This window comes from Petromyzon marinus (genome assembly GCF_048934315.1).
Source record: "Petromyzon marinus isolate PM22_M1 ecotype Great Lakes invasive population chromosome 73 unlocalized genomic scaffold, UKy_Petmar_22M1.pri1.0 chr73_unloc.3, whole genome shotgun sequence".
In the NCBI taxonomy this organism is placed as follows: Eukaryota; Metazoa; Chordata; class Hyperoartia; order Petromyzontiformes; family Petromyzontidae; genus Petromyzon; species Petromyzon marinus.
Window position 1 is genome coordinate 447,418 of NW_027422609.1, and position 19,749 is coordinate 467,166.

The 19,749-nt window shown below is 53.4% G+C and overlaps 1 protein-coding gene across 1 annotated transcript in view; it reads left to right on the forward strand.

The window, feature by feature from the left end:
• LOC116936946 (radixin-like) overlaps nucleotides 1–19,749 on the forward strand; it is a 69,970-nt gene that overhangs the window by 25,844 nt on the left and 24,377 nt on the right. Inside the window, 4 exon segments of the mRNA XM_076058399.1 lie at nucleotides 1,128–1,211; nucleotides 4,866–4,961; nucleotides 8,061–8,183; nucleotides 10,053–10,204. Of these exon segments, the coding sequence (XP_075914514.1) occupies nucleotides 1,128–1,211; nucleotides 4,866–4,961; nucleotides 8,061–8,183; nucleotides 10,053–10,204 (455 nt within the window).

Below are 19,749 nucleotides of genomic sequence, written 5' to 3' on the forward strand. Positions count from 1 at the left end.
GACCCACAGACCAACCACACAGAGACCCACAGACTCACCACACAGAGACCCACAGACTCACCACACAAAGACCCATAGACTCACCACACAAAGACCCACAGACTCACCACGTGCACTGCATTATGAACTTGCCAGACAGCACTTGCCCCTACAGCCCTGCTAGAGGCTTCCCGGGAGAGCTTTGTCTTTGTGTCAACTGGGGGGGGGGGATACAAAGGTGGCAGGGCGTGGAGCTATTTGCCAACAGCCCTTGCCCCAAGAGGCTGTGTGGGCTCTAGCTGTGGATTTCTGTCTGTGTGCTACGGGTGTGTGAAACCACTTAACCGTAATGGTGTGATGTCTCTCTCCCCCGTGTCTCTCCCCGTGTCTCTCTCTCCCGTGTCTCTCTCTCCCCGTGTCTCTCTCTCCCCGTGTCTCTCTCTCCCCGTGTCTCTCTCTCCCCGTGTCTGTCTCTCCCCGTGTCTGTCTCTCCCCGTGTCTCTCTCTCCCCGTGTCTCTCTCACCCCGTGTCTCTCTCACCCCGTGTCTCTCTCTCCCCGTGTCTCTCTCTCCCCGTGTCTCTCTCTCCCCGTGTCTCTCTCTCCCCGTGTCTCTCTCTCCCCGTGTCTCTCTCCCCGTGTCTCTCTCTCCCCGTGTCTCCGTGTCTTCTCTCTCCCCGTGTCTCTCTCTCCCCGTGTCTCTCTCTCCCCGTGTCTCTCTCTCTCCCCGTGTCTCTCTCTCTCCCCGTGTCTCTCTCTCTCCCCGTGTCTCTCTCTCTCCCCGTGTCTCTCTCTCCCCGTGTCTCTCTCTCCCCGTGTCTCTCTCTCTCCCCGTGTCTCTCCCCGTGTCTCTCTCTCTCCCCGTGTCTCTCTCCTTCCGTGTCTCTCCTTCCGTGTCTCTCTCTCCCCGTGTCTCTCTCTCCCCGTGTCTCTCTCTCCCCGTGTCTCTCTCTCCCCGTGTCTCTCTCTCCCCGTGTCTCTCTCTCCCCGTGTCTCTCTCTCCCCGTGTCTCTCTCCCCCCGTGTCTCTCTCCCCGTGTGTCTCTCCTTCCGTGTCTCTCTCCTTCCGTGTCTCTCTCCTTCCGTGTCTCTCTCTCCTTCCGTGTCTCTCTCCTTCCGTGTCTCTCTCCTTCCGTGTCTCTCCCTCTAGATCAACGTCAGAGTCACCACGATGGATGCTGAGCTGGAATTTGCCATTCAGCCAAATACCACTGGGAAACAACTGTTTGACCAGGTGGGTGGGGTTCACGATGGGTGGGTGGGTGGGGTTCACGATGGGTGAGTGGGTGGGTGGGGTTCACGATGGCCGTGTGGGTGGGTGGATGGGGTTCACGGTGGCCGTGTGGGTGGGTGGGTGGGGTTCACGGTGGCCGTGTGGGTGGGTGGGGTTCACGATGGCCGTGTGGGTGGGTGGGGTTCACGGTGGCCGTGTGGGTGGGTGGGGTTCACGGTGGCCGTGTGGGTGGGTGGGTGGGGTTCACGGTGGCCGTGTGGGTTGGTGGGGTTCACGGTGGCCGTGTGGGTGGGTGGGTGGGGTTCACGGTGGCCGTGTGGGTGGGTGGGTGGGGTTCACGGTGGCCGTGTGGGTGGGTGGGTGGGGTTCACGGTGGCCGTGTGGGTGGGTGGGTGGGGTTCACGATGGCCGTGTGGGTGGGTGGGGTTCACGATGGCTGTGTGGGTGGGGTTCACGGTGGCCGTGTGGGTGGGTGGGGTTCACGATGGTCATGTGGGTGGGTGGGTGGGGTTCACGGTGGCCGTGTGGGTGGGTGTGGTTTCTATAGCAACAGGGCTGACTTGTATCGCTCTCTTGATCACTTGAGGGGAGACTGGGAGACACCCTGCCCCGCCCCCGTGTCTCTCTGTCTCCCCGTGTCTCTCTCTCCCCGTGTCTCTCTCCCCGTGTCTCTCTCCCCGTGTCTCTCTCCCCGTGTCTCTCTCCCCGTGTCTCTCTCCCCGTGTCTCTCTCCCCGTGTCTCTCTCCCCGTGTCTCTCTGTCTCTCCCCGTGTCTCTCTCTCCCCCCGTGTCTCTCTCTCCCCCCGTGTCTCTCTCTCCCCCCGTGTCTCTCTCTCCCCCCGTGTCTCTCTCTCCCCCCGTGTCCCTCTGTCTCCCCGTGTCTCTCTGTCTCCTCGTGTCTCTCTGTCTCCCCGTGTCTCTCTCCCCCCGTGTCTCTGTCTCCCCGTCTCTCTCTGTCTCCCCGTGTCTCTCTGTCTCCCCGTGTCTCTGTGTCTCCCCGTGTCTCTCTCTCTCCCCGTGTCTCTCTGTCTCCCCGTGTCTCTCTGTCTCCCCGTGTCTCTCTGTCTCCCCGTGTCTCTCTGTCTCCCCGTGTTTCTCTGTCTCCCCGTGTCTCTCTGTCTCCCCGTGTCTCCCTGTCTCCCCGTGTCTCCCTGTCTCCCCGTGTCTCTCTCTCTCCCCCCGTGTGTCTCTCCCCATGTCTCTCTGTCTCCCCGTGTCTCTCTGTCTCCCCGTGTCTCTATGTCTCCCCGTGTCTCTATGTCTCCCCGTGTCTCTCTGTCACCCCGTGTCTCTCTGTCTCTCCCCGTGTCTCTCTCTCTCCCCGTGTCTCTCTCCCCGTGTCTCCCTGTCTCCCCGTGTCTCTCTCTCTCCCCCCGTGTGTCTCTCCCCATGTCTCTCTGTCTCCCCGTGTCTCCCTGTCTCCCCGTGTCTCTCTCCCCGTGTCTCTCTGTCTCCCGTGTCTTTCTGTCTCCCCGTGTCTCCCCGTGTCTCCCTGTCTCCCCGTGTCTCTCTCTCTCCCCCCGTGTGTCTCTCCCCGTGTCTCTCTGTCACCCCGTGTCTCTCTGTCTCCCCGTGTCTCTCTGTCTCCCCGTGTCTCTCTGTCTCCCCGTGTCTCTCTGTCTCCCCGTGTCTCTCTGTCTCCCCGTGTCTCTCTGTCTCCCCGTGTCTCTCTGTCTCCCCGTGTCTCTCTGTCTCCCCGTGTCTCTCTGTCTCCCCGTGTCTCTCTGTCTCCCCGTGTATCTCTGTCTCCCCGTGTCTCTCTGTCTCCCCGTGTCTCTCTGTCTCCCCGTGTCTCTCTGTCTCCCCCGTGTCTCTCTGTCTCGCCGTATCTCTCTGTCTCCCCTTGTCTCTCACTCTCTTCCCGTGTCTCCCTGTCTCCCCGTGTCTCCCTGTCTCCCCGTGTCTCCCTGTCTCCCCGTGTCTCCCTGTCTCCCCGTGTCTCTCTCTCTCCCCCCGTGTGTCTCTCCCCGTGTCTCTCTGTCTCCCCGTGTCTCTCTGTTTCCCCGTGTCTCTCTGTCTCCCCGTGTCTCTCTGTCTCCCCGTGTCTCTCTGTCTCCCCGTGTCACTCTGTCTCCCCGTGTGTCTGTCACCCCGTGTCTGTCTGTCTCCCCGTGTCTGTCTCTCTCACCCCGTGTCTCTATCTCCCCATGTCTCTCTGTCTCCCCGTGTCTCTCTGTCTCCCCGTGTATCTTTCTCTCCCCCGTATCTAAATCTTTTTTCCGTGTCTCTCTCTTCCCATGTCTTCATTGTGTCTCCCTGTGTCTCCCCGTGTCTCCGAGTGGACAGTGATGAGTAACTCCTTCACCATCTTTTCGACTGAGTCTCTCTCCATGTCTCCCTCCGTGTCTCCCCCCGTGTCTTTCTCTCTGTGTCTCCCCTTGTCTCCCTGTGTCTCTCTCCGTGTCTCTCCATGTCCGCCCATGTCTTTCCGCGTCTCCCCGTGTCTTCCCGTGGCCTGTGATGAGTAACTCTTTCACCATCTTTCGACTGAGTCTCTGTGATGGAGGAAATCTTTAGCCTGAGGCCACAGGGAAGACTCCCCTTGTCTCTCTCTCTCTCCCCCGCCCATGTCTGTCTCTCTGTGTCTCTCTCCGTCTCTCTGTGTCTCTCTCTCCCCGTGTCTCTGCCCGTGTCTCACTCTCCCCGTGTCTCTGCCCGTGTCTCTCTCTGCCCGTGTCTCTATCCCCGTGTCTCTCTCCCCGCTGTCTCACTCCATGTCTCTCTCCCCCTGTCTCACTCTGTCTCTCCCCCTGTGTCTCTCTCCCCGTGTCTCACTCTCCCCGTGTCTCTCTCTGTCTCTCCTCCTGGTGTCTCACTCTCCCCGTGTCTCTCTCTCTCTCTCTGTCTCTCCTCCTGGTGTCTCACTCTCCCCGTGTCTCTCTCTGCCCATGTCTCTATCCCCGTGTCTCTCTCCCCCTGTCTCACTCCGTGTCTCTCTCCCCCCGTCTCACTCTGTCTCTCCCCCTGTGTCTCTCTCTCTCCCCGTGTCTCACTCTCCCCGTGTCTCTCTCTGTCTCTCCTCCTGGTGTCTCACTCTCCCCGTGTCTTTCTCTCTATCTCTGTCTCTCCTCCTGGTGTCTCACTCTCCCCGTGTCTCTCCCCGTGTCTCTCTCTGCCCGTGTCTCACTCTCCCCGTGTCTCTCTCTGCCCGTGTCTCTATCCCCGTGTCTCTCTCTGCCCGTGTCTCTATCCCCGTGTCTCTCTCCCCCTGTCTCACTCCGTGTCTCTCTCCCCCCGTCTCACTCTGTCTCTCCCCCTGTGTCTCTCTCTCCCCCCGTGTCTCACTCTCCCCGTGTCTCTCTCTCTGTCTGTCTCTCCTGCTGGTGTCTCACTCTCCCCGTGTCTCTCTCTGCCCGTGTCTCACTCTCCTCGTGTCTCTCTCTGACCGTGTCTCTATCCCCGTGTCTCTCTCCCCCTGTCTCACTCTGTCTCTCCCCCTGTGTCTCTCTCTCCCTGTGTCTCACTCTCCTCGTGTCTCTCTCTGACCGTGTCTCTATCCCCGTGTCTCTCTCCCCCTGTCTCACTCTGTCTCTCCCCCTGTCTCTCTCTCTCCCCGTGTCTCACTCTCCCCGTGGTGTCTCACTCTCCCCGTGTCTCAGTTTCCCCGTGTGTCTGTGTCTTTCTGTGTCTGTGTTTGTGTGTCTGTGTGTGTAGGTGGTGAAGACGATTGGCCTAAGGGAGATTTGGTTCTTTGGCCTGCAGTACGTGGATGGCAAAGGGTACTCCACCTGGTTGAAGCTCAACAAGAAGGTACCCCTCACCACCACGCTCACCACCACGCTCACCACCACGCTCACCACTACGCTCACCACCACGCTCACCACCACGCTCACCACCACGCTCACCACCACTATGCTCGCCACCACTATGCTCGCCACCACCATGCTCGCCACCACCACGCTCACCATCACTCCCTTCACCATCACTACCCTCACCATCACTACCCTATCTGTGTGTGTCTGTGTGTCTGTCTGTGTATGTGTCTGTGTGTGTGGGGAGCGATAGTGTAGTGGTTAGCGCTACGCTGTGCTATGAACCTGGCGACCCGGGTTCGATTTCCGCTCACGGCCAACACCAGTGACGATTATCTGAACCGGTCCCGGGCCTCCCCTAGGTCGACTCGGCCTCAAATGAGTACCTGGTGCGGTGTGTAAACATTGCCACTAGGGAGACAAAGGCGGTCGGGCGTGGTGCTGGCCACCCACCCCCTCGTGTACCGTTCCGGCCTTCATAGGTGCTCGCTAACAGCACTTGCCCCTACAGTCTGTTAAGGCTATACGGGGGATCTTTGTTTTGTCTTGTCTGTGTGTGTCTGTGTGTGTGTCTATCTGTGTGTGTGTCTGTGTGTAGGTGTCTGTCTGTGTGTGTCTGTCTGTGTGTGTGTCTATCTATAACTGTGTCTATCTGTGTGTAGGTGTGTGTCTGTCTGTGTGTGTCTATCTATAACTGTGTCTATCTGTGTGTGTCTGTCTGTGTGTATCTGTAGGTGTCTGTGTGTGTGTCTATCTGTGTGTGTGTCTGTCTGTGTGTGTGTCTATCTGTGTGTGTCTATCTATAACTGTGTCTGTCTGTGTGTAGGTGTCTGTCTGTGTCTGTGTCTATCTATAACTGTGTCTATCTGTTTGTACGTGTCTGTGTGTGTGTCTATGTGTGTGTGTCTGTGTGTCTATCTATAACTGTCTATCTGTGTGTGTCTGTGTGTGTGTCTATCTATAACTGTCTATCTGTGTGTGTGTGTAGGTGTCTGTGTGTGTGTCTATCTGTGTGTCTGTGTGTCTATCTATAACTGTCTATCTGTGTGTAGGTGTTTGTGTGTAGGTGTTTGTGTGTGTCTATCTGTGTGTGTTATGTGTGTGTCTTTGTGTGTGTGTCTATGTGTGTGTGTCTATCTATAACTGTGTCTGTGTGTAGGTGTCTGTGTGTGTATCTATCTGTGTGTGTGTGTGTGTCTGTGTGTGTGTCTATCTATAACTGTGTCCATCTGTGTGTGTGTCTGTCTGTGTCTATCTGGGTGTGTGTCTATCTATAACTGTGTCTATCTGTGTCTGTGTGTGTCTATCTGTGTGTCTTTGTGTGTGTCTGTGTGTCTATCTATAACTGTCTATCTGTGTGTGTGTGTCTGTGTGTCTATCTATAACTGTCTATCTGTGTCTGTGTGTAGGTGTCTGTGTGTGTGTCTGTGTGTCTATAACTGTGTCTATCTGTGTGTGTATCTGTGTGTGTGTGTCTATCTATAACTGTGTGTCTGTGTGTGTCTATCGGTGTGTGTGTCTGTGTGTAGGTGTCTGTGTGTGTGTCCGTGTGTCTATAACTGTGTCTATCTGTGTGTGTGTCTGTGTGTAGGTGTCTGTGTGTCTGTGTGTCTATAACTGTGTCTGTCTGTGTGTAGGTGTCTGTGTGTGTGTGTCTATCTATAACTGTGTCTGTGTGTAGGTGTCTGTGTGTGTGTGACTGTGTGTCTATCTATAACTGTGTGTGTGACTGTGTGTCTATCTATAACTGTCTGTGTGTAGGTGTCTGTGTGACTGTGTGTCTATAACTGTGTCTATCTGTGTGTGTATCTGTGTGTGTGTGTCTATCTATAACTGTGTGTCTGTGTGTGTCTATCGGTGTGTGTGTCTGTGTGTAGGTGTCTGTGTGTGTGTCCGTGTGTCTATAACTGTGTCTATCTGTGTGTGTGTCTGTGTGTAGGTGTCTGTGTGTGTCTGTGTGTCTATAACTGTGTCTGTCTGTGTGTAGGTGTCTGTGTGTGTGTGTCTATCTATAACTGTGTCTGTGTGTAGGTGTCTGTGTGTGTGTGACTGTGTGTCTATCTATAACTGTGTGTGTGACTGTGTGTCTATCTATAACTGTCTGTGTGTGTGTCTGTGTGTGTGTGACTGTGTGTCTATCTATAACTGTGTGTGGGTGTCTGTCTGTGTGTCTGTCTGTGTGTGTGTCTGTGTGTAGGTGTCTGTGTGTCTATCTATAACTGTGTCTGTGTGTAGGTGTCTGTGTGTGTCTGTGTGTCTATCTATAACTGTGTCTGTGTGTGTGTCTGTGTGTAGGTGTCTGTGTGTGTCTATCTATAACTGTGTCTGTGTGTAGGTGTCTGTGTGTGTCTGTGTGTCTATCTATAACTGTGTCTGTCTGTCTGTGTGTGTCTGTGTGTCTGTGTGTAGGTGTCTGTGTGTCTATCTATAACTGTGTCTGTGTGTAGGTGTCTGTGTGTGTGTGTCTATCTATAACTGTGTCTGTCTGTGTGTGTGTCTGTGTGTGTGTCTGTGTGTAGGTGTCTGTCTGTGTGTCTATCTATAACTGTGTCTGTGTGTAGGTGTCTGTGTGTCTATCTATAACTGTGTCTGTCTGTCTGTGTGTGTCTGTGTGTAGGTGTCTGTGTGTCTATCTATAACTGTGTCTGTGTGTAGGTGTCTGTGTGTGTGTGTCTGTGTGTCTATCTATAACTGTGTCTGTCTGTGTGTGTGTGTCTGTGTGTAGGTGTCTGTCTGTGTGTCTATCTATAACTGTGTCTGTGTGTAGGTGTCTGTGTGTGTGTGTCTATCTATAACTGTGTCTGTCTGTGTGTGTGTCTGTGTGTGTGTCTGTGTGTAGGTGTCTGTCTGTGTGTCTATCTATAACTGTGTCTGTGTGTAGGTGTCTGTGTGTCTATCTATAACTGTGTCTGTCTGTCTGTGTGTGTCTGTGTGTAGGTGTCTGTGTGTCTATCTATAACTGTGTCTGTGTGTAGGTGTCTGTGTGTGTGTGTCTGTGTGTCTATCTATAACTGTGTCTGTCTGTGTGTGTGTGTCTGTGTGTAGGTGTCTGTCTGTGTGTCTATCTATAACTGTGTCTCTGTGTGTCTGTGTGTAGGTGTCTGCACAGGATGTCAAGAAGGAGAATCCGTTGGCGTTTCGCTTCCGAGGGAAATTCTTCCCAGAGGATGTCTCGGAGGAGCTCATTCAGGAGATCACCCAGAGACTTTTCTTCCTGCAGGCACGTCACCGTGACGTCACCATCACATGACCGTGACATCACCGTCACGTCACTGTCACGTCACCGTCACGTGACCATCACGTCACCATCACGTGACCGTGACGTCACTGTCACGTCACCATCACGTCACCATCACGTCACCATCACGTCACCATCACGTGACCATCACGTGACCGTGATGTCACCATCACGTCACTGTCACGTCACCATCACGTCACCATCACGTGACCATCACGTCACCATCACGTCACCATCACGTCACCATCACGTCACCATCACGTGACCATCACGTGACCGTGATGTCACCATCACGTCACTGTCACGTCACCATCACGTCACCATCACGTGACCATCACGTCACCATCACGTCACCATCACGTCACCATCACGTCACCATCACGTGACCGTGATGTCACCATCACGTCACCATCACGTCACCATCACGTCACCATCACGTCACCATCACGTCACCATCACGTGACCGTGATGTCACCATCACGTCACCATCACGTCACCATCACATGACAGTGACGTCACAATCACGTCACCGTGACGTCACCATCACGTGGCCGTGACGTCACCATCACGGCACCATCACGTGACCGTGATGTCACCATCACGTTTACCATCACGTCACCATCACGTGACCGTGATGTCACCATCACGTCACCGTGACGTCACCGTCACGTCACCATCACGTCACCATCACGTGACCGTGATGTCACCATCACGTTTACCATCACGTCACCATCACGTGACCGTGATGTCACCGTGACGTCACCGTGACGTCACGTCACCATCACGTCACCATCACGTGACCGTGATGTCACCATCACGTCACCGTGACGTCACCATCACGTCACCATCACGTCACCATCACGTGACCGTGATGTCACCATCACGTTTACCATCACGTCACCATCACGTGACCGTGATGTCACCGTGACGTCACCGTCACGTCACGTCACCGTCACGTCACCATCACGTGACCGCGACGTCACCATCACGCGACCATGGCGTCACCATCACGTGACCGTCACGTGACCAGCACGTCACCATCACGTGACCGTGACGTCACCATCACGTGACCGTGACGTCACCACCACGTAACCGTGACGTCACCATCACGTCACCGTGAGGTCACCTTGAGGTTACCACTGCTAGTTGCCACCCAGTTACCGGGTTACAGAAGATCACCCAGAGACTCTGTGTAGTTACCACTCGGTGGTGATGGTGATGATGATGCTGATGGTGGTGCTGATGGTGATGGTGGTGATGATGGTGGTGATGGTGGTGGTGATGGTGGTGATGGTGGTGGTGATGATGGTGATGATGATGGTGGTGGTGGTGATGGTGGTGGTGATGGTGGTGGTGATGGTGCTGTGTGTGTACAGGTGAAGGAGAGTATCCTATCTGATGTTATTGATGATGTTGTTGATGATGATGTTGATGATGTTGTTGTTGATGATGATGATGTTGTGTACAGGTGAAGGAGGGTATCCTATCTGTTGTCGATGTTGTTGTGTACAGGTGAAGGAGGGTATCCTATCTGTTGTTGATGATGTTGATGATGATGATGTTGTTGATGATGATGATGTTGTTGTTGTGTACAGGTGAAGGAGGGTATCCTATCTGTTGTTGATGATGTTGTTGATGTTAATGATGATGATGTTGATGATGTTGTTGATGTTGATGTTGTTGTTGATGATGTTGATGATGTTGATGTTGATGATGATGATGTTGATGATGATGATGTTGTTGATGATGATGATGTTGTTGTTGATGATGTTGTGTACAGGTGAAGGAGGGTATCCTATCTGTTGTTGATGTTGATGATGATGTTGTTGTTGATGATGTTGTTGTGTACAGGTGAAGGAGGGTATCCTATCGGATGACATCTACTGCCCACCCGAGACGTCTGTGCTGTTGGCTTCGTACGCGGTTCAAGCTAAATACGGAGACTTTGACCAGGAGAGTCACAGGGCCGGTTACCTGTCTGGAGATCGCCTCCTTCCTCAGCGGTGAGACTCACCACTCACCACTCACTCCTCACAGTCACACTCACCACTCACCACAGTCACACTCGCCACTCACCACAGTCACACTCACCACTCACCACTTGCACTCACCACTCACCACACACAGTCACACTCACCACTCACCACTCACTCCTCACAGTCACACTCACCACTCACCACTCGCACACACCACTCACCACTCAGTCACACTCACCACATACACACTCACCACATACACACTCACCACTCACACTCACCACTCACCACTCACATACACACTCACCACTCACACTCACCACTCACCAGTCACACTCACCACTCACACTCACCACTCACACTCACCACTCACACTCACCACTCACCAGTCACACTCACCACTCACCAGTCACACTCACCACTCACCACTCACTCCTCACAGTCACACTCACCACTCACCACTCGCACACACCACTCACCACTCAGTCACACTCACCACATACACACTCACCACATACACACTCACCACTCACACTCACCACTCACCACTCACATACACACTCACCACTCACACTCACCACTCACCAGTCACACTCACCACTCACACTCACCACTCACACTCACCACTCACACTCACCACTCACCAGTCACACTCACCACTCACACTCACCACTCACACTCACCACTCACACTCACCACTCACCACTCACATACACACTCACCACTCACATACACACTCACCACTCGCACTCACCACTCACCAGTCACACTCACCACTCACACTCACCACTCACCAGTCACACTCACCACTCGCACTCACCAGTCACCAGTCACACTCACCACTCACACTCACCACTCACCACTCACATACACACTCACCACTCGCACTCACCACTCAGTCACACTCACCACTCACCACATACACACTCACCAGTCACACTCACCACTCACCACATACACACTCACCAGTCACACTCACCACTCGCACACTCACCACTCACCAGTCACACTCACCACTCACCACATACACACTCACCAGTCACACTCGCCACTCACCACTCGCACTCACCACTCACAGTCACACTCACCACTCAGTCACACTCACCAGTCACACTCACCACTCACCACTCACATACACACTCACCACTCACCACATACACACTCACCATTCACACTCACCACTCGCACTCACCACTCGCACTCACCACTCAGTCACCACATACACACTCACCACTCACATACACACTCACCACTCACCACTCACACTCGCCACTCACCACACACACTCACCACTCGCACACAGACTCACCACACACACCCAGACTCACCACACACACACAGACTCACCACACACACACACATAGACTCACCACACACAGAGACTCACCACACACACACAGAGACTCACCACACACACACAGAGACTCACCACACACACACAGAGACTCACCACACACACACACAGAGACTCACCACACACACACACAGAGACTCACCACACACACACAGACTCACCACACACAGAGACTCACCACACACACAGAGACTCACCACACAGAGACTCACCACACACACACACAGAGATTCGCCACACACACACACAGAGACTCACCACACACATACACACAGAGACTCACCACACACACACAGAGACTCACCACACACACCCACAGAGACTCACCACACACACCCACAGAGACTCACCACACACACACAGAGACTCACCACACACATACACACAGAGACTCACCACACACACACAGAGACTCACCACACACACACACACAGAGACTCACCACACACACACAGAGACTCACCACACACATACACACAGAGACTCACCACACACAGAGACTCACCACACACACACACAGAGACTCACCACACACACACACACAGAGACTCACCACACACACAGAGACTCACCACACACACAGAGACTCACCAAACACAGAGACTCACCACACACACACAGAGACCCACCACACACACACAGAGACTCACCACACACACACAGAGACTCACCACACACACAGAGAGACTCACCACACACACACACACAGAGACTCACCACACACACAGAGACTCACCACACACAGAGACTCACCACACACACAGAGACTCACCACACAGAGACTCACCACACACACAGAGACTCACCACACACACACACAGAGACTCACCACACACACACACAGAGACTCACCACACACACACACACAGACTCACCACACACACACACAGAGACTCACCACACACACACACACAGACTCACCACACACACACACACAGACTCACCACACACACACACAGAGACTCACCACACACACACAGAGACTCACCACACACACAGAGACTCACCACACACACACAGAGACTCACCACACACACACAGACTCACCACACACACAGAGACTCACCACACACAGAGACTCACCACACACAGAGACTCACCACACACACAGACTCACCACACACAGAGACTCACCACACACACAGAGAGACTCACCACACACATACACACAGAGACTCACCACACACACAGAGACTCACCACACACAGAGACTCACCACACACACAGAGACTCACCACACACACACAGACTCACCACACACAGAGACTCACCACACACACACACAGAGACTCACCACACACAGAGAGACTCACCACACACACACAGAGACTCACCACACACACACACAGAGACTCACCACACACACACACACAGAGACTCACCACACACACACACAGAGACTCACACACACACAGAGACTCACCACACACACACAGAGACTCACCACACACACACAGAGACTCACCACACACACACAGAGACTCACCACACAGAGACTCACCACACACACAGAGACTCACCACACACAGAGACTCACCACACACACAGAGACTCACCACACACACACAGAGACTCACCACACACACACAGAGACTCACCACACACACAGAGACTCACCACACACACACAGAGACTCACCACACACACAGAGACTCACCACACACACACATAGACTCACCACACACAGAGACTCACCACACACAGACTCACCACACACACAGAGACTCACCACACACACAGAGACTCACCACACACACAGAGACTCACCACACACACACAGACTCACCACACACAGAGACTCACCACACACACACACAGAGACTCACCACACACAGAGAGACTCACCACACACACAGAGACTCACCACACACACACACAGAGACTCACCACACACACACACACAGAGACTCACCACACACACACACACAGAGACTCACACACACACAGAGACTCACCACACACACACAGAGACTCACCACACACACACAGAGACTCACCACACACACACAGAGACTCACCACACAGAGACTCACCACACACACAGAGACTCACCACACACAGAGACTCACCACACACACAGAGACTCACCACACACACACAGAGACTCACCACACACACAGAGACTCACCACACACACACAGAGACTCACCACACACACACAGAGACTCACCACACACACACAGAGACTCACCACACAGAGACTCACCACACACACAGAGACTCACCACACACAGAGACTCACCACACACACAGAGACTCACCACACACAGAGACTCACCACACACACAGAGACTCACCACACACACAGAGACTCACCACACACACAGACTCACCACACACACACACAGAGACTCACCACACACACAGAGACTCACCACACACACACAGACTCACCACACAGAGACTCACCACACACACAGAGACTCACCACACACACAGAGACTCACCACACACACACACAGAGACTCACACACACACAGAGACTCACCACACACACACAGAGACTCACCACACACACACAGAGACTCACCACACACACACAGAGACTCACCACACAGAGACTCACCACACACACAGAGACTCACCACACACAGAGACTCACCACACACACAGAGACTCACCACACACACACAGAGACTCACCACACACACAGAGACTCACCACACACACAGATACTCACCACACACACAGAGACTCACCACACACACAGAGACTCACCACACACACAGAGACTCACCACACACAGAGACTCACCACACACACACACAGAGACTCACCACACACAGAGACTCACCACACACACAGAGACTCACCACACAGAGACTCACCACACACACAGAGACTCACCACACACACACAGAGACTCACCACACACACACAGAGACTCACCACACACACACAGACTCACCACACACACACAGAGACTCACCACACACACAGAGACTCACCACACACACACAGACTCACCACACAGAGACTCACCACACACACAGAGACTCACCACACACACACAGACTCACCACACAGAGACTCACCACACACACACACACAGAGACTCACCACACACACACAGACTCACCACACAGAGACTCACCACACACACACACACAGAGACTCACCACACACACAGAGACTCACCACACACACAGAGACTCACCACACACACAGAGACTCACCACACCCACACACAGAGACTCACACACACACAGAGACTCACCACACACACACAGAGACTCACCACACACACACAGAGACTCACCACACACACACAGAGACTCACCACACAGAGACTCACCACACACACAGAGACTCACCACACACACAGACTCACCACACACACAGAGACTCACCACACACACACACAGAGACTCACCACACACACACACAGAGACTCACCACACACACAGACTCACCACACAGAGACTCACCACACACACACACAGAGACTCACCACACACACAGAGACTCACCACACACACACAGACTCACCACACACAGAGACTCACCACACACACACACAGAGACTCACCACACACAGAGAGACTCACCACACACACACAGAGACTCACCACACACACACACAGAGACTCACCACACACACACACACAGAGACTCACCACACACACACACAGAGACTCACACACACACAGAGACTCACCACACACACACAGAGACTCACCACACACACACAGAGACTCACCACACACACACAGAGACTCACCACACACACAGAGACTCACCACACACAGAGACTCACCACACACACAGAGACTCACCACACACACAGAGACTCACCACACACACACAGAGACTCACCACACACACAGAGACTCACCACACACACAGAGACTCACCACACACACAGACTCACCACACACACACACAGAGACTCACCACACACACAGAGACTCACCACACACACACAGACTCACCACACAGAGACTCACCACACACACAGAGACTCACCACACACACAGAGACTCACCACACACACACACAGAGACTCACACACACACACAGAGACTCACCACACACACAGAGACTCACCACACACACACAGAGACTCACCACACACACAGAGACTCACCACACACAGAGACTCACCACACACACAGAGACTCACCACACACACAGAGACTCACCACACACACAGAGACTCACCACACACACACAGAGACTCACCACACAGAGACTCACCACACACACAGAGACTCACCACACACAGAGACTCACCACACACACACACAGAGACTCACCACACACAGAGACTCACCACACACACACACAGAGACTCACCACACAGAGACTCACCACACACACAGAGACTCACCACACACACACAGAGACTCACCACACACAGAGACTCACCACACACAGAGAGACTCACCACACACACACACAGAGACTCACCACACACACACACACAGAGAGACTCACCACACACAGAGACTCACCACACACATACACACAGAGACTCACCACACACACAGAGACTCACCATACACACACACAGAGACTCACCACACACACAGAGACTCACCACACACACAGAGACTCACCATACACACAGAGACTCACCACACACAGAGACTCACCACGCACAGAGACTCACCACGCACAGAGACTCACCACACACAGAGACTCACCACACACACACACACAGAGACTCAACAGACACACACACACAGAGACTCACCACACACACAGAGACTCACCACACACACAGAGACTCACCACACACACAGAGACTCAACAGACACACACACACAGAGACTCACCACACACACAGAGACTCACCACACACAGAGACTCACCACACACACACAGAGACTCACCACACACACACACAGAGACTCACCACACACACACAGAGAGACTCACCACACACACACAGAGACTCACCACACACACACACACAGAGACTCACCACACACACACAGAGACTCACCACACACACAGAGACTCACCACACACACACAGAGACTCACCACACACACACACAGAGACTCACCACACACACACAGAGACTCACCACACACACAGAGACTCACCACACACACAGAGACTCACCACACACACAGAGACTCACCACACACACACACACAGAGACTCACCACACATACAGAGACTCACCACACACACACACAGAGACTCACCACACACACAGAGACTCACCACACAGAGACTCACCACACAGAGACTCACCACACACACACAGAGACTCACCACACACACACAGAGACTCACCACACACACACACACAGAGACTCACCACACACAGAGACTCACCACACACACACAGAGACTCACCACACACACAGAGACTCACCACACACACACAGAGACTCACCACACACACACAGAGACTCACCACACACACACAGAGACTCACCACACACACAGAGACTCACCACACAGAGACTCACCACACACACAGAGACTCACCACACAGAGACTCACCACACACACACAGAGACTCACCACACACAGAGACTCACCACACACACACACACACAGAGACTCACCACACACACAGAGACTCACCACACACACAGAGACTCACCACACACACAGAGACTCACCACACACACAGAGACTCACCACACACACAGAGACTCACCACACACACACAGAGACTCACCACACACACACACACACAGAGACTCACCACACACACACACACACACAGAGACTCACCACACACACACACACACAGAGACTCACCACACACACACACACAGAGACTCACCACACACACAGAGACTCACCACACACACACAGAGACTCACCACACACACACAGAGACTCACCACACACACAGAGACTCACCACACACACAGAGACTCACCACACACACACACAGAGACTCACCACACACACAGAGACTCACCACACAGAGACTCACCACACAGAGACTCACCACACACACAGACTCACCACACACACAGAGACTCACCACACACACAGAGACTCACCACACAGAGACTCACCACACACACACAGAGACTCACCACACACACAGAGACTCACCACACAGAGACTCACCACACACACACAGAGACTCACCACACACACACAGAGACTCACCACACACACAGAGACTCACCACACACACAGAGACTCACCACACACACACACAGAGACTCACCACACACACAGAGACTCACCACACACACAGAGACTCACCACACAGAGACTCACCACACACACAGAGACTCACCACACACACAGACTCACCACACACACACAGAGACTCACCACACACACAGAGACTCACCACACACAGAGACTCACCACACACACAGAGACTCACCACACACACAGAGACTCACCACACACACAGAGACTCACCACACACAGAGACTCACCACACACACAGAGACTCACCACACACAGAGACTCACCACACACACACAGAGACTCACCACACACACACAGAGACTCACCACACACACACACACACAGACTCACCACACACACAGAGACTCACCACACACACACAGAGACTCACCACACACACAGAGACTCACCACACACACAGAGACTCACCACACACACACACACAGAGACTCACCACACACACACACACAGAGACTCACCACACACACAGAGACTCACCACACACACACAGAGACTCACCACACACACAGAGACTCACCACACACACAGAGACTCACCACACACACACACACAGAGACTCACCACACACACACACATAGACTCACCACACACACACACAGAGACTCACCACACACACACACAGAGACTCACCACACAGAGACTCACCACACACACACAGAGACTCACCACACAGAGACTCACCACACAGAGACTCACCACACACACAGAGACTCACCACACACACAGAGACTCACCACACACACAGAGACTCACCACACACAGAGACTCACCACACACACACAGAGACTCACCACACACACAGAGACTCACCACACACACACAGAGACTCACCACACACACAGAGACTCACCACACACACACAGAGACTCACCACACACACACAGAGACTCACCACACACACAGAGACTCACCACACACACAGAGACTCACCACACACACAGAGACTCACCACACACACACACAGAGACTCACCACACACACACAGAGACTCACCACACACACACAGAGACTCACCACACACACAGAGACTCACCACACACACACACAGAGACTCACCACACACACACACAGAGACTCACCACACAGAGACTCACCACACACACACACAGAGACTCACCACACACACACAGAGACTCACCACACACAGAGACTCACCACACACAGAGAGACTCACCACACACACACACAGAGACTCACCACACACACACACACAGAGAGACTCACCACACACAGAGACTCACCACACACATACACACAGAGACTCACCACACACACAGAGACTCACCATACACACACACAGAGACTCACCACACACACAGAGACTCACCACACACACAGAGACTCACCACACACACAGAGACTCACCATACACACACACAGAGACTCACCACACACACAGAGACTCACCATACACACAGAGACTCACCACACACAGAGACTCACCACGCACAGAGACTCACCACGCACAGAGACTCACCACACACAGAGACTCACCACACACACACACACAGAGACTCAACAGACACACACACACAGAGACTCACCACACACACAGAGACTCACCACACACACAGAGACTCAACAGACACACACACACAGAGACTCACCACACACACAGAGACTCACCACACACAGAGACTCACCACACACACACAGAGACTCACCACACACACACACAGAGACTCACCACACACACACAGAGAGACTCACCACACACACACAGAGACTCACCACACACACACACACAGAGACTCACCACACACACACAGAGACTCACCACACACACAGAGACTCACCACACACACACAGAGACTCACCACACACACACACAGAGACTCACCACACACACACAGAGACTCACCACACACACAGAGACTCACCACACACACAGAGACTCACCACACACACACACACACAGAGACTCACCACACATACAGAGACTCACCACACACACACACAGAGACTCACCACACACACAGAGACTCACCACACAGAGACTCACCACACAGAGACTCACCACACACACACAGAGACTCACCACACACACACAGAGACTCACCACACACACACACACAGA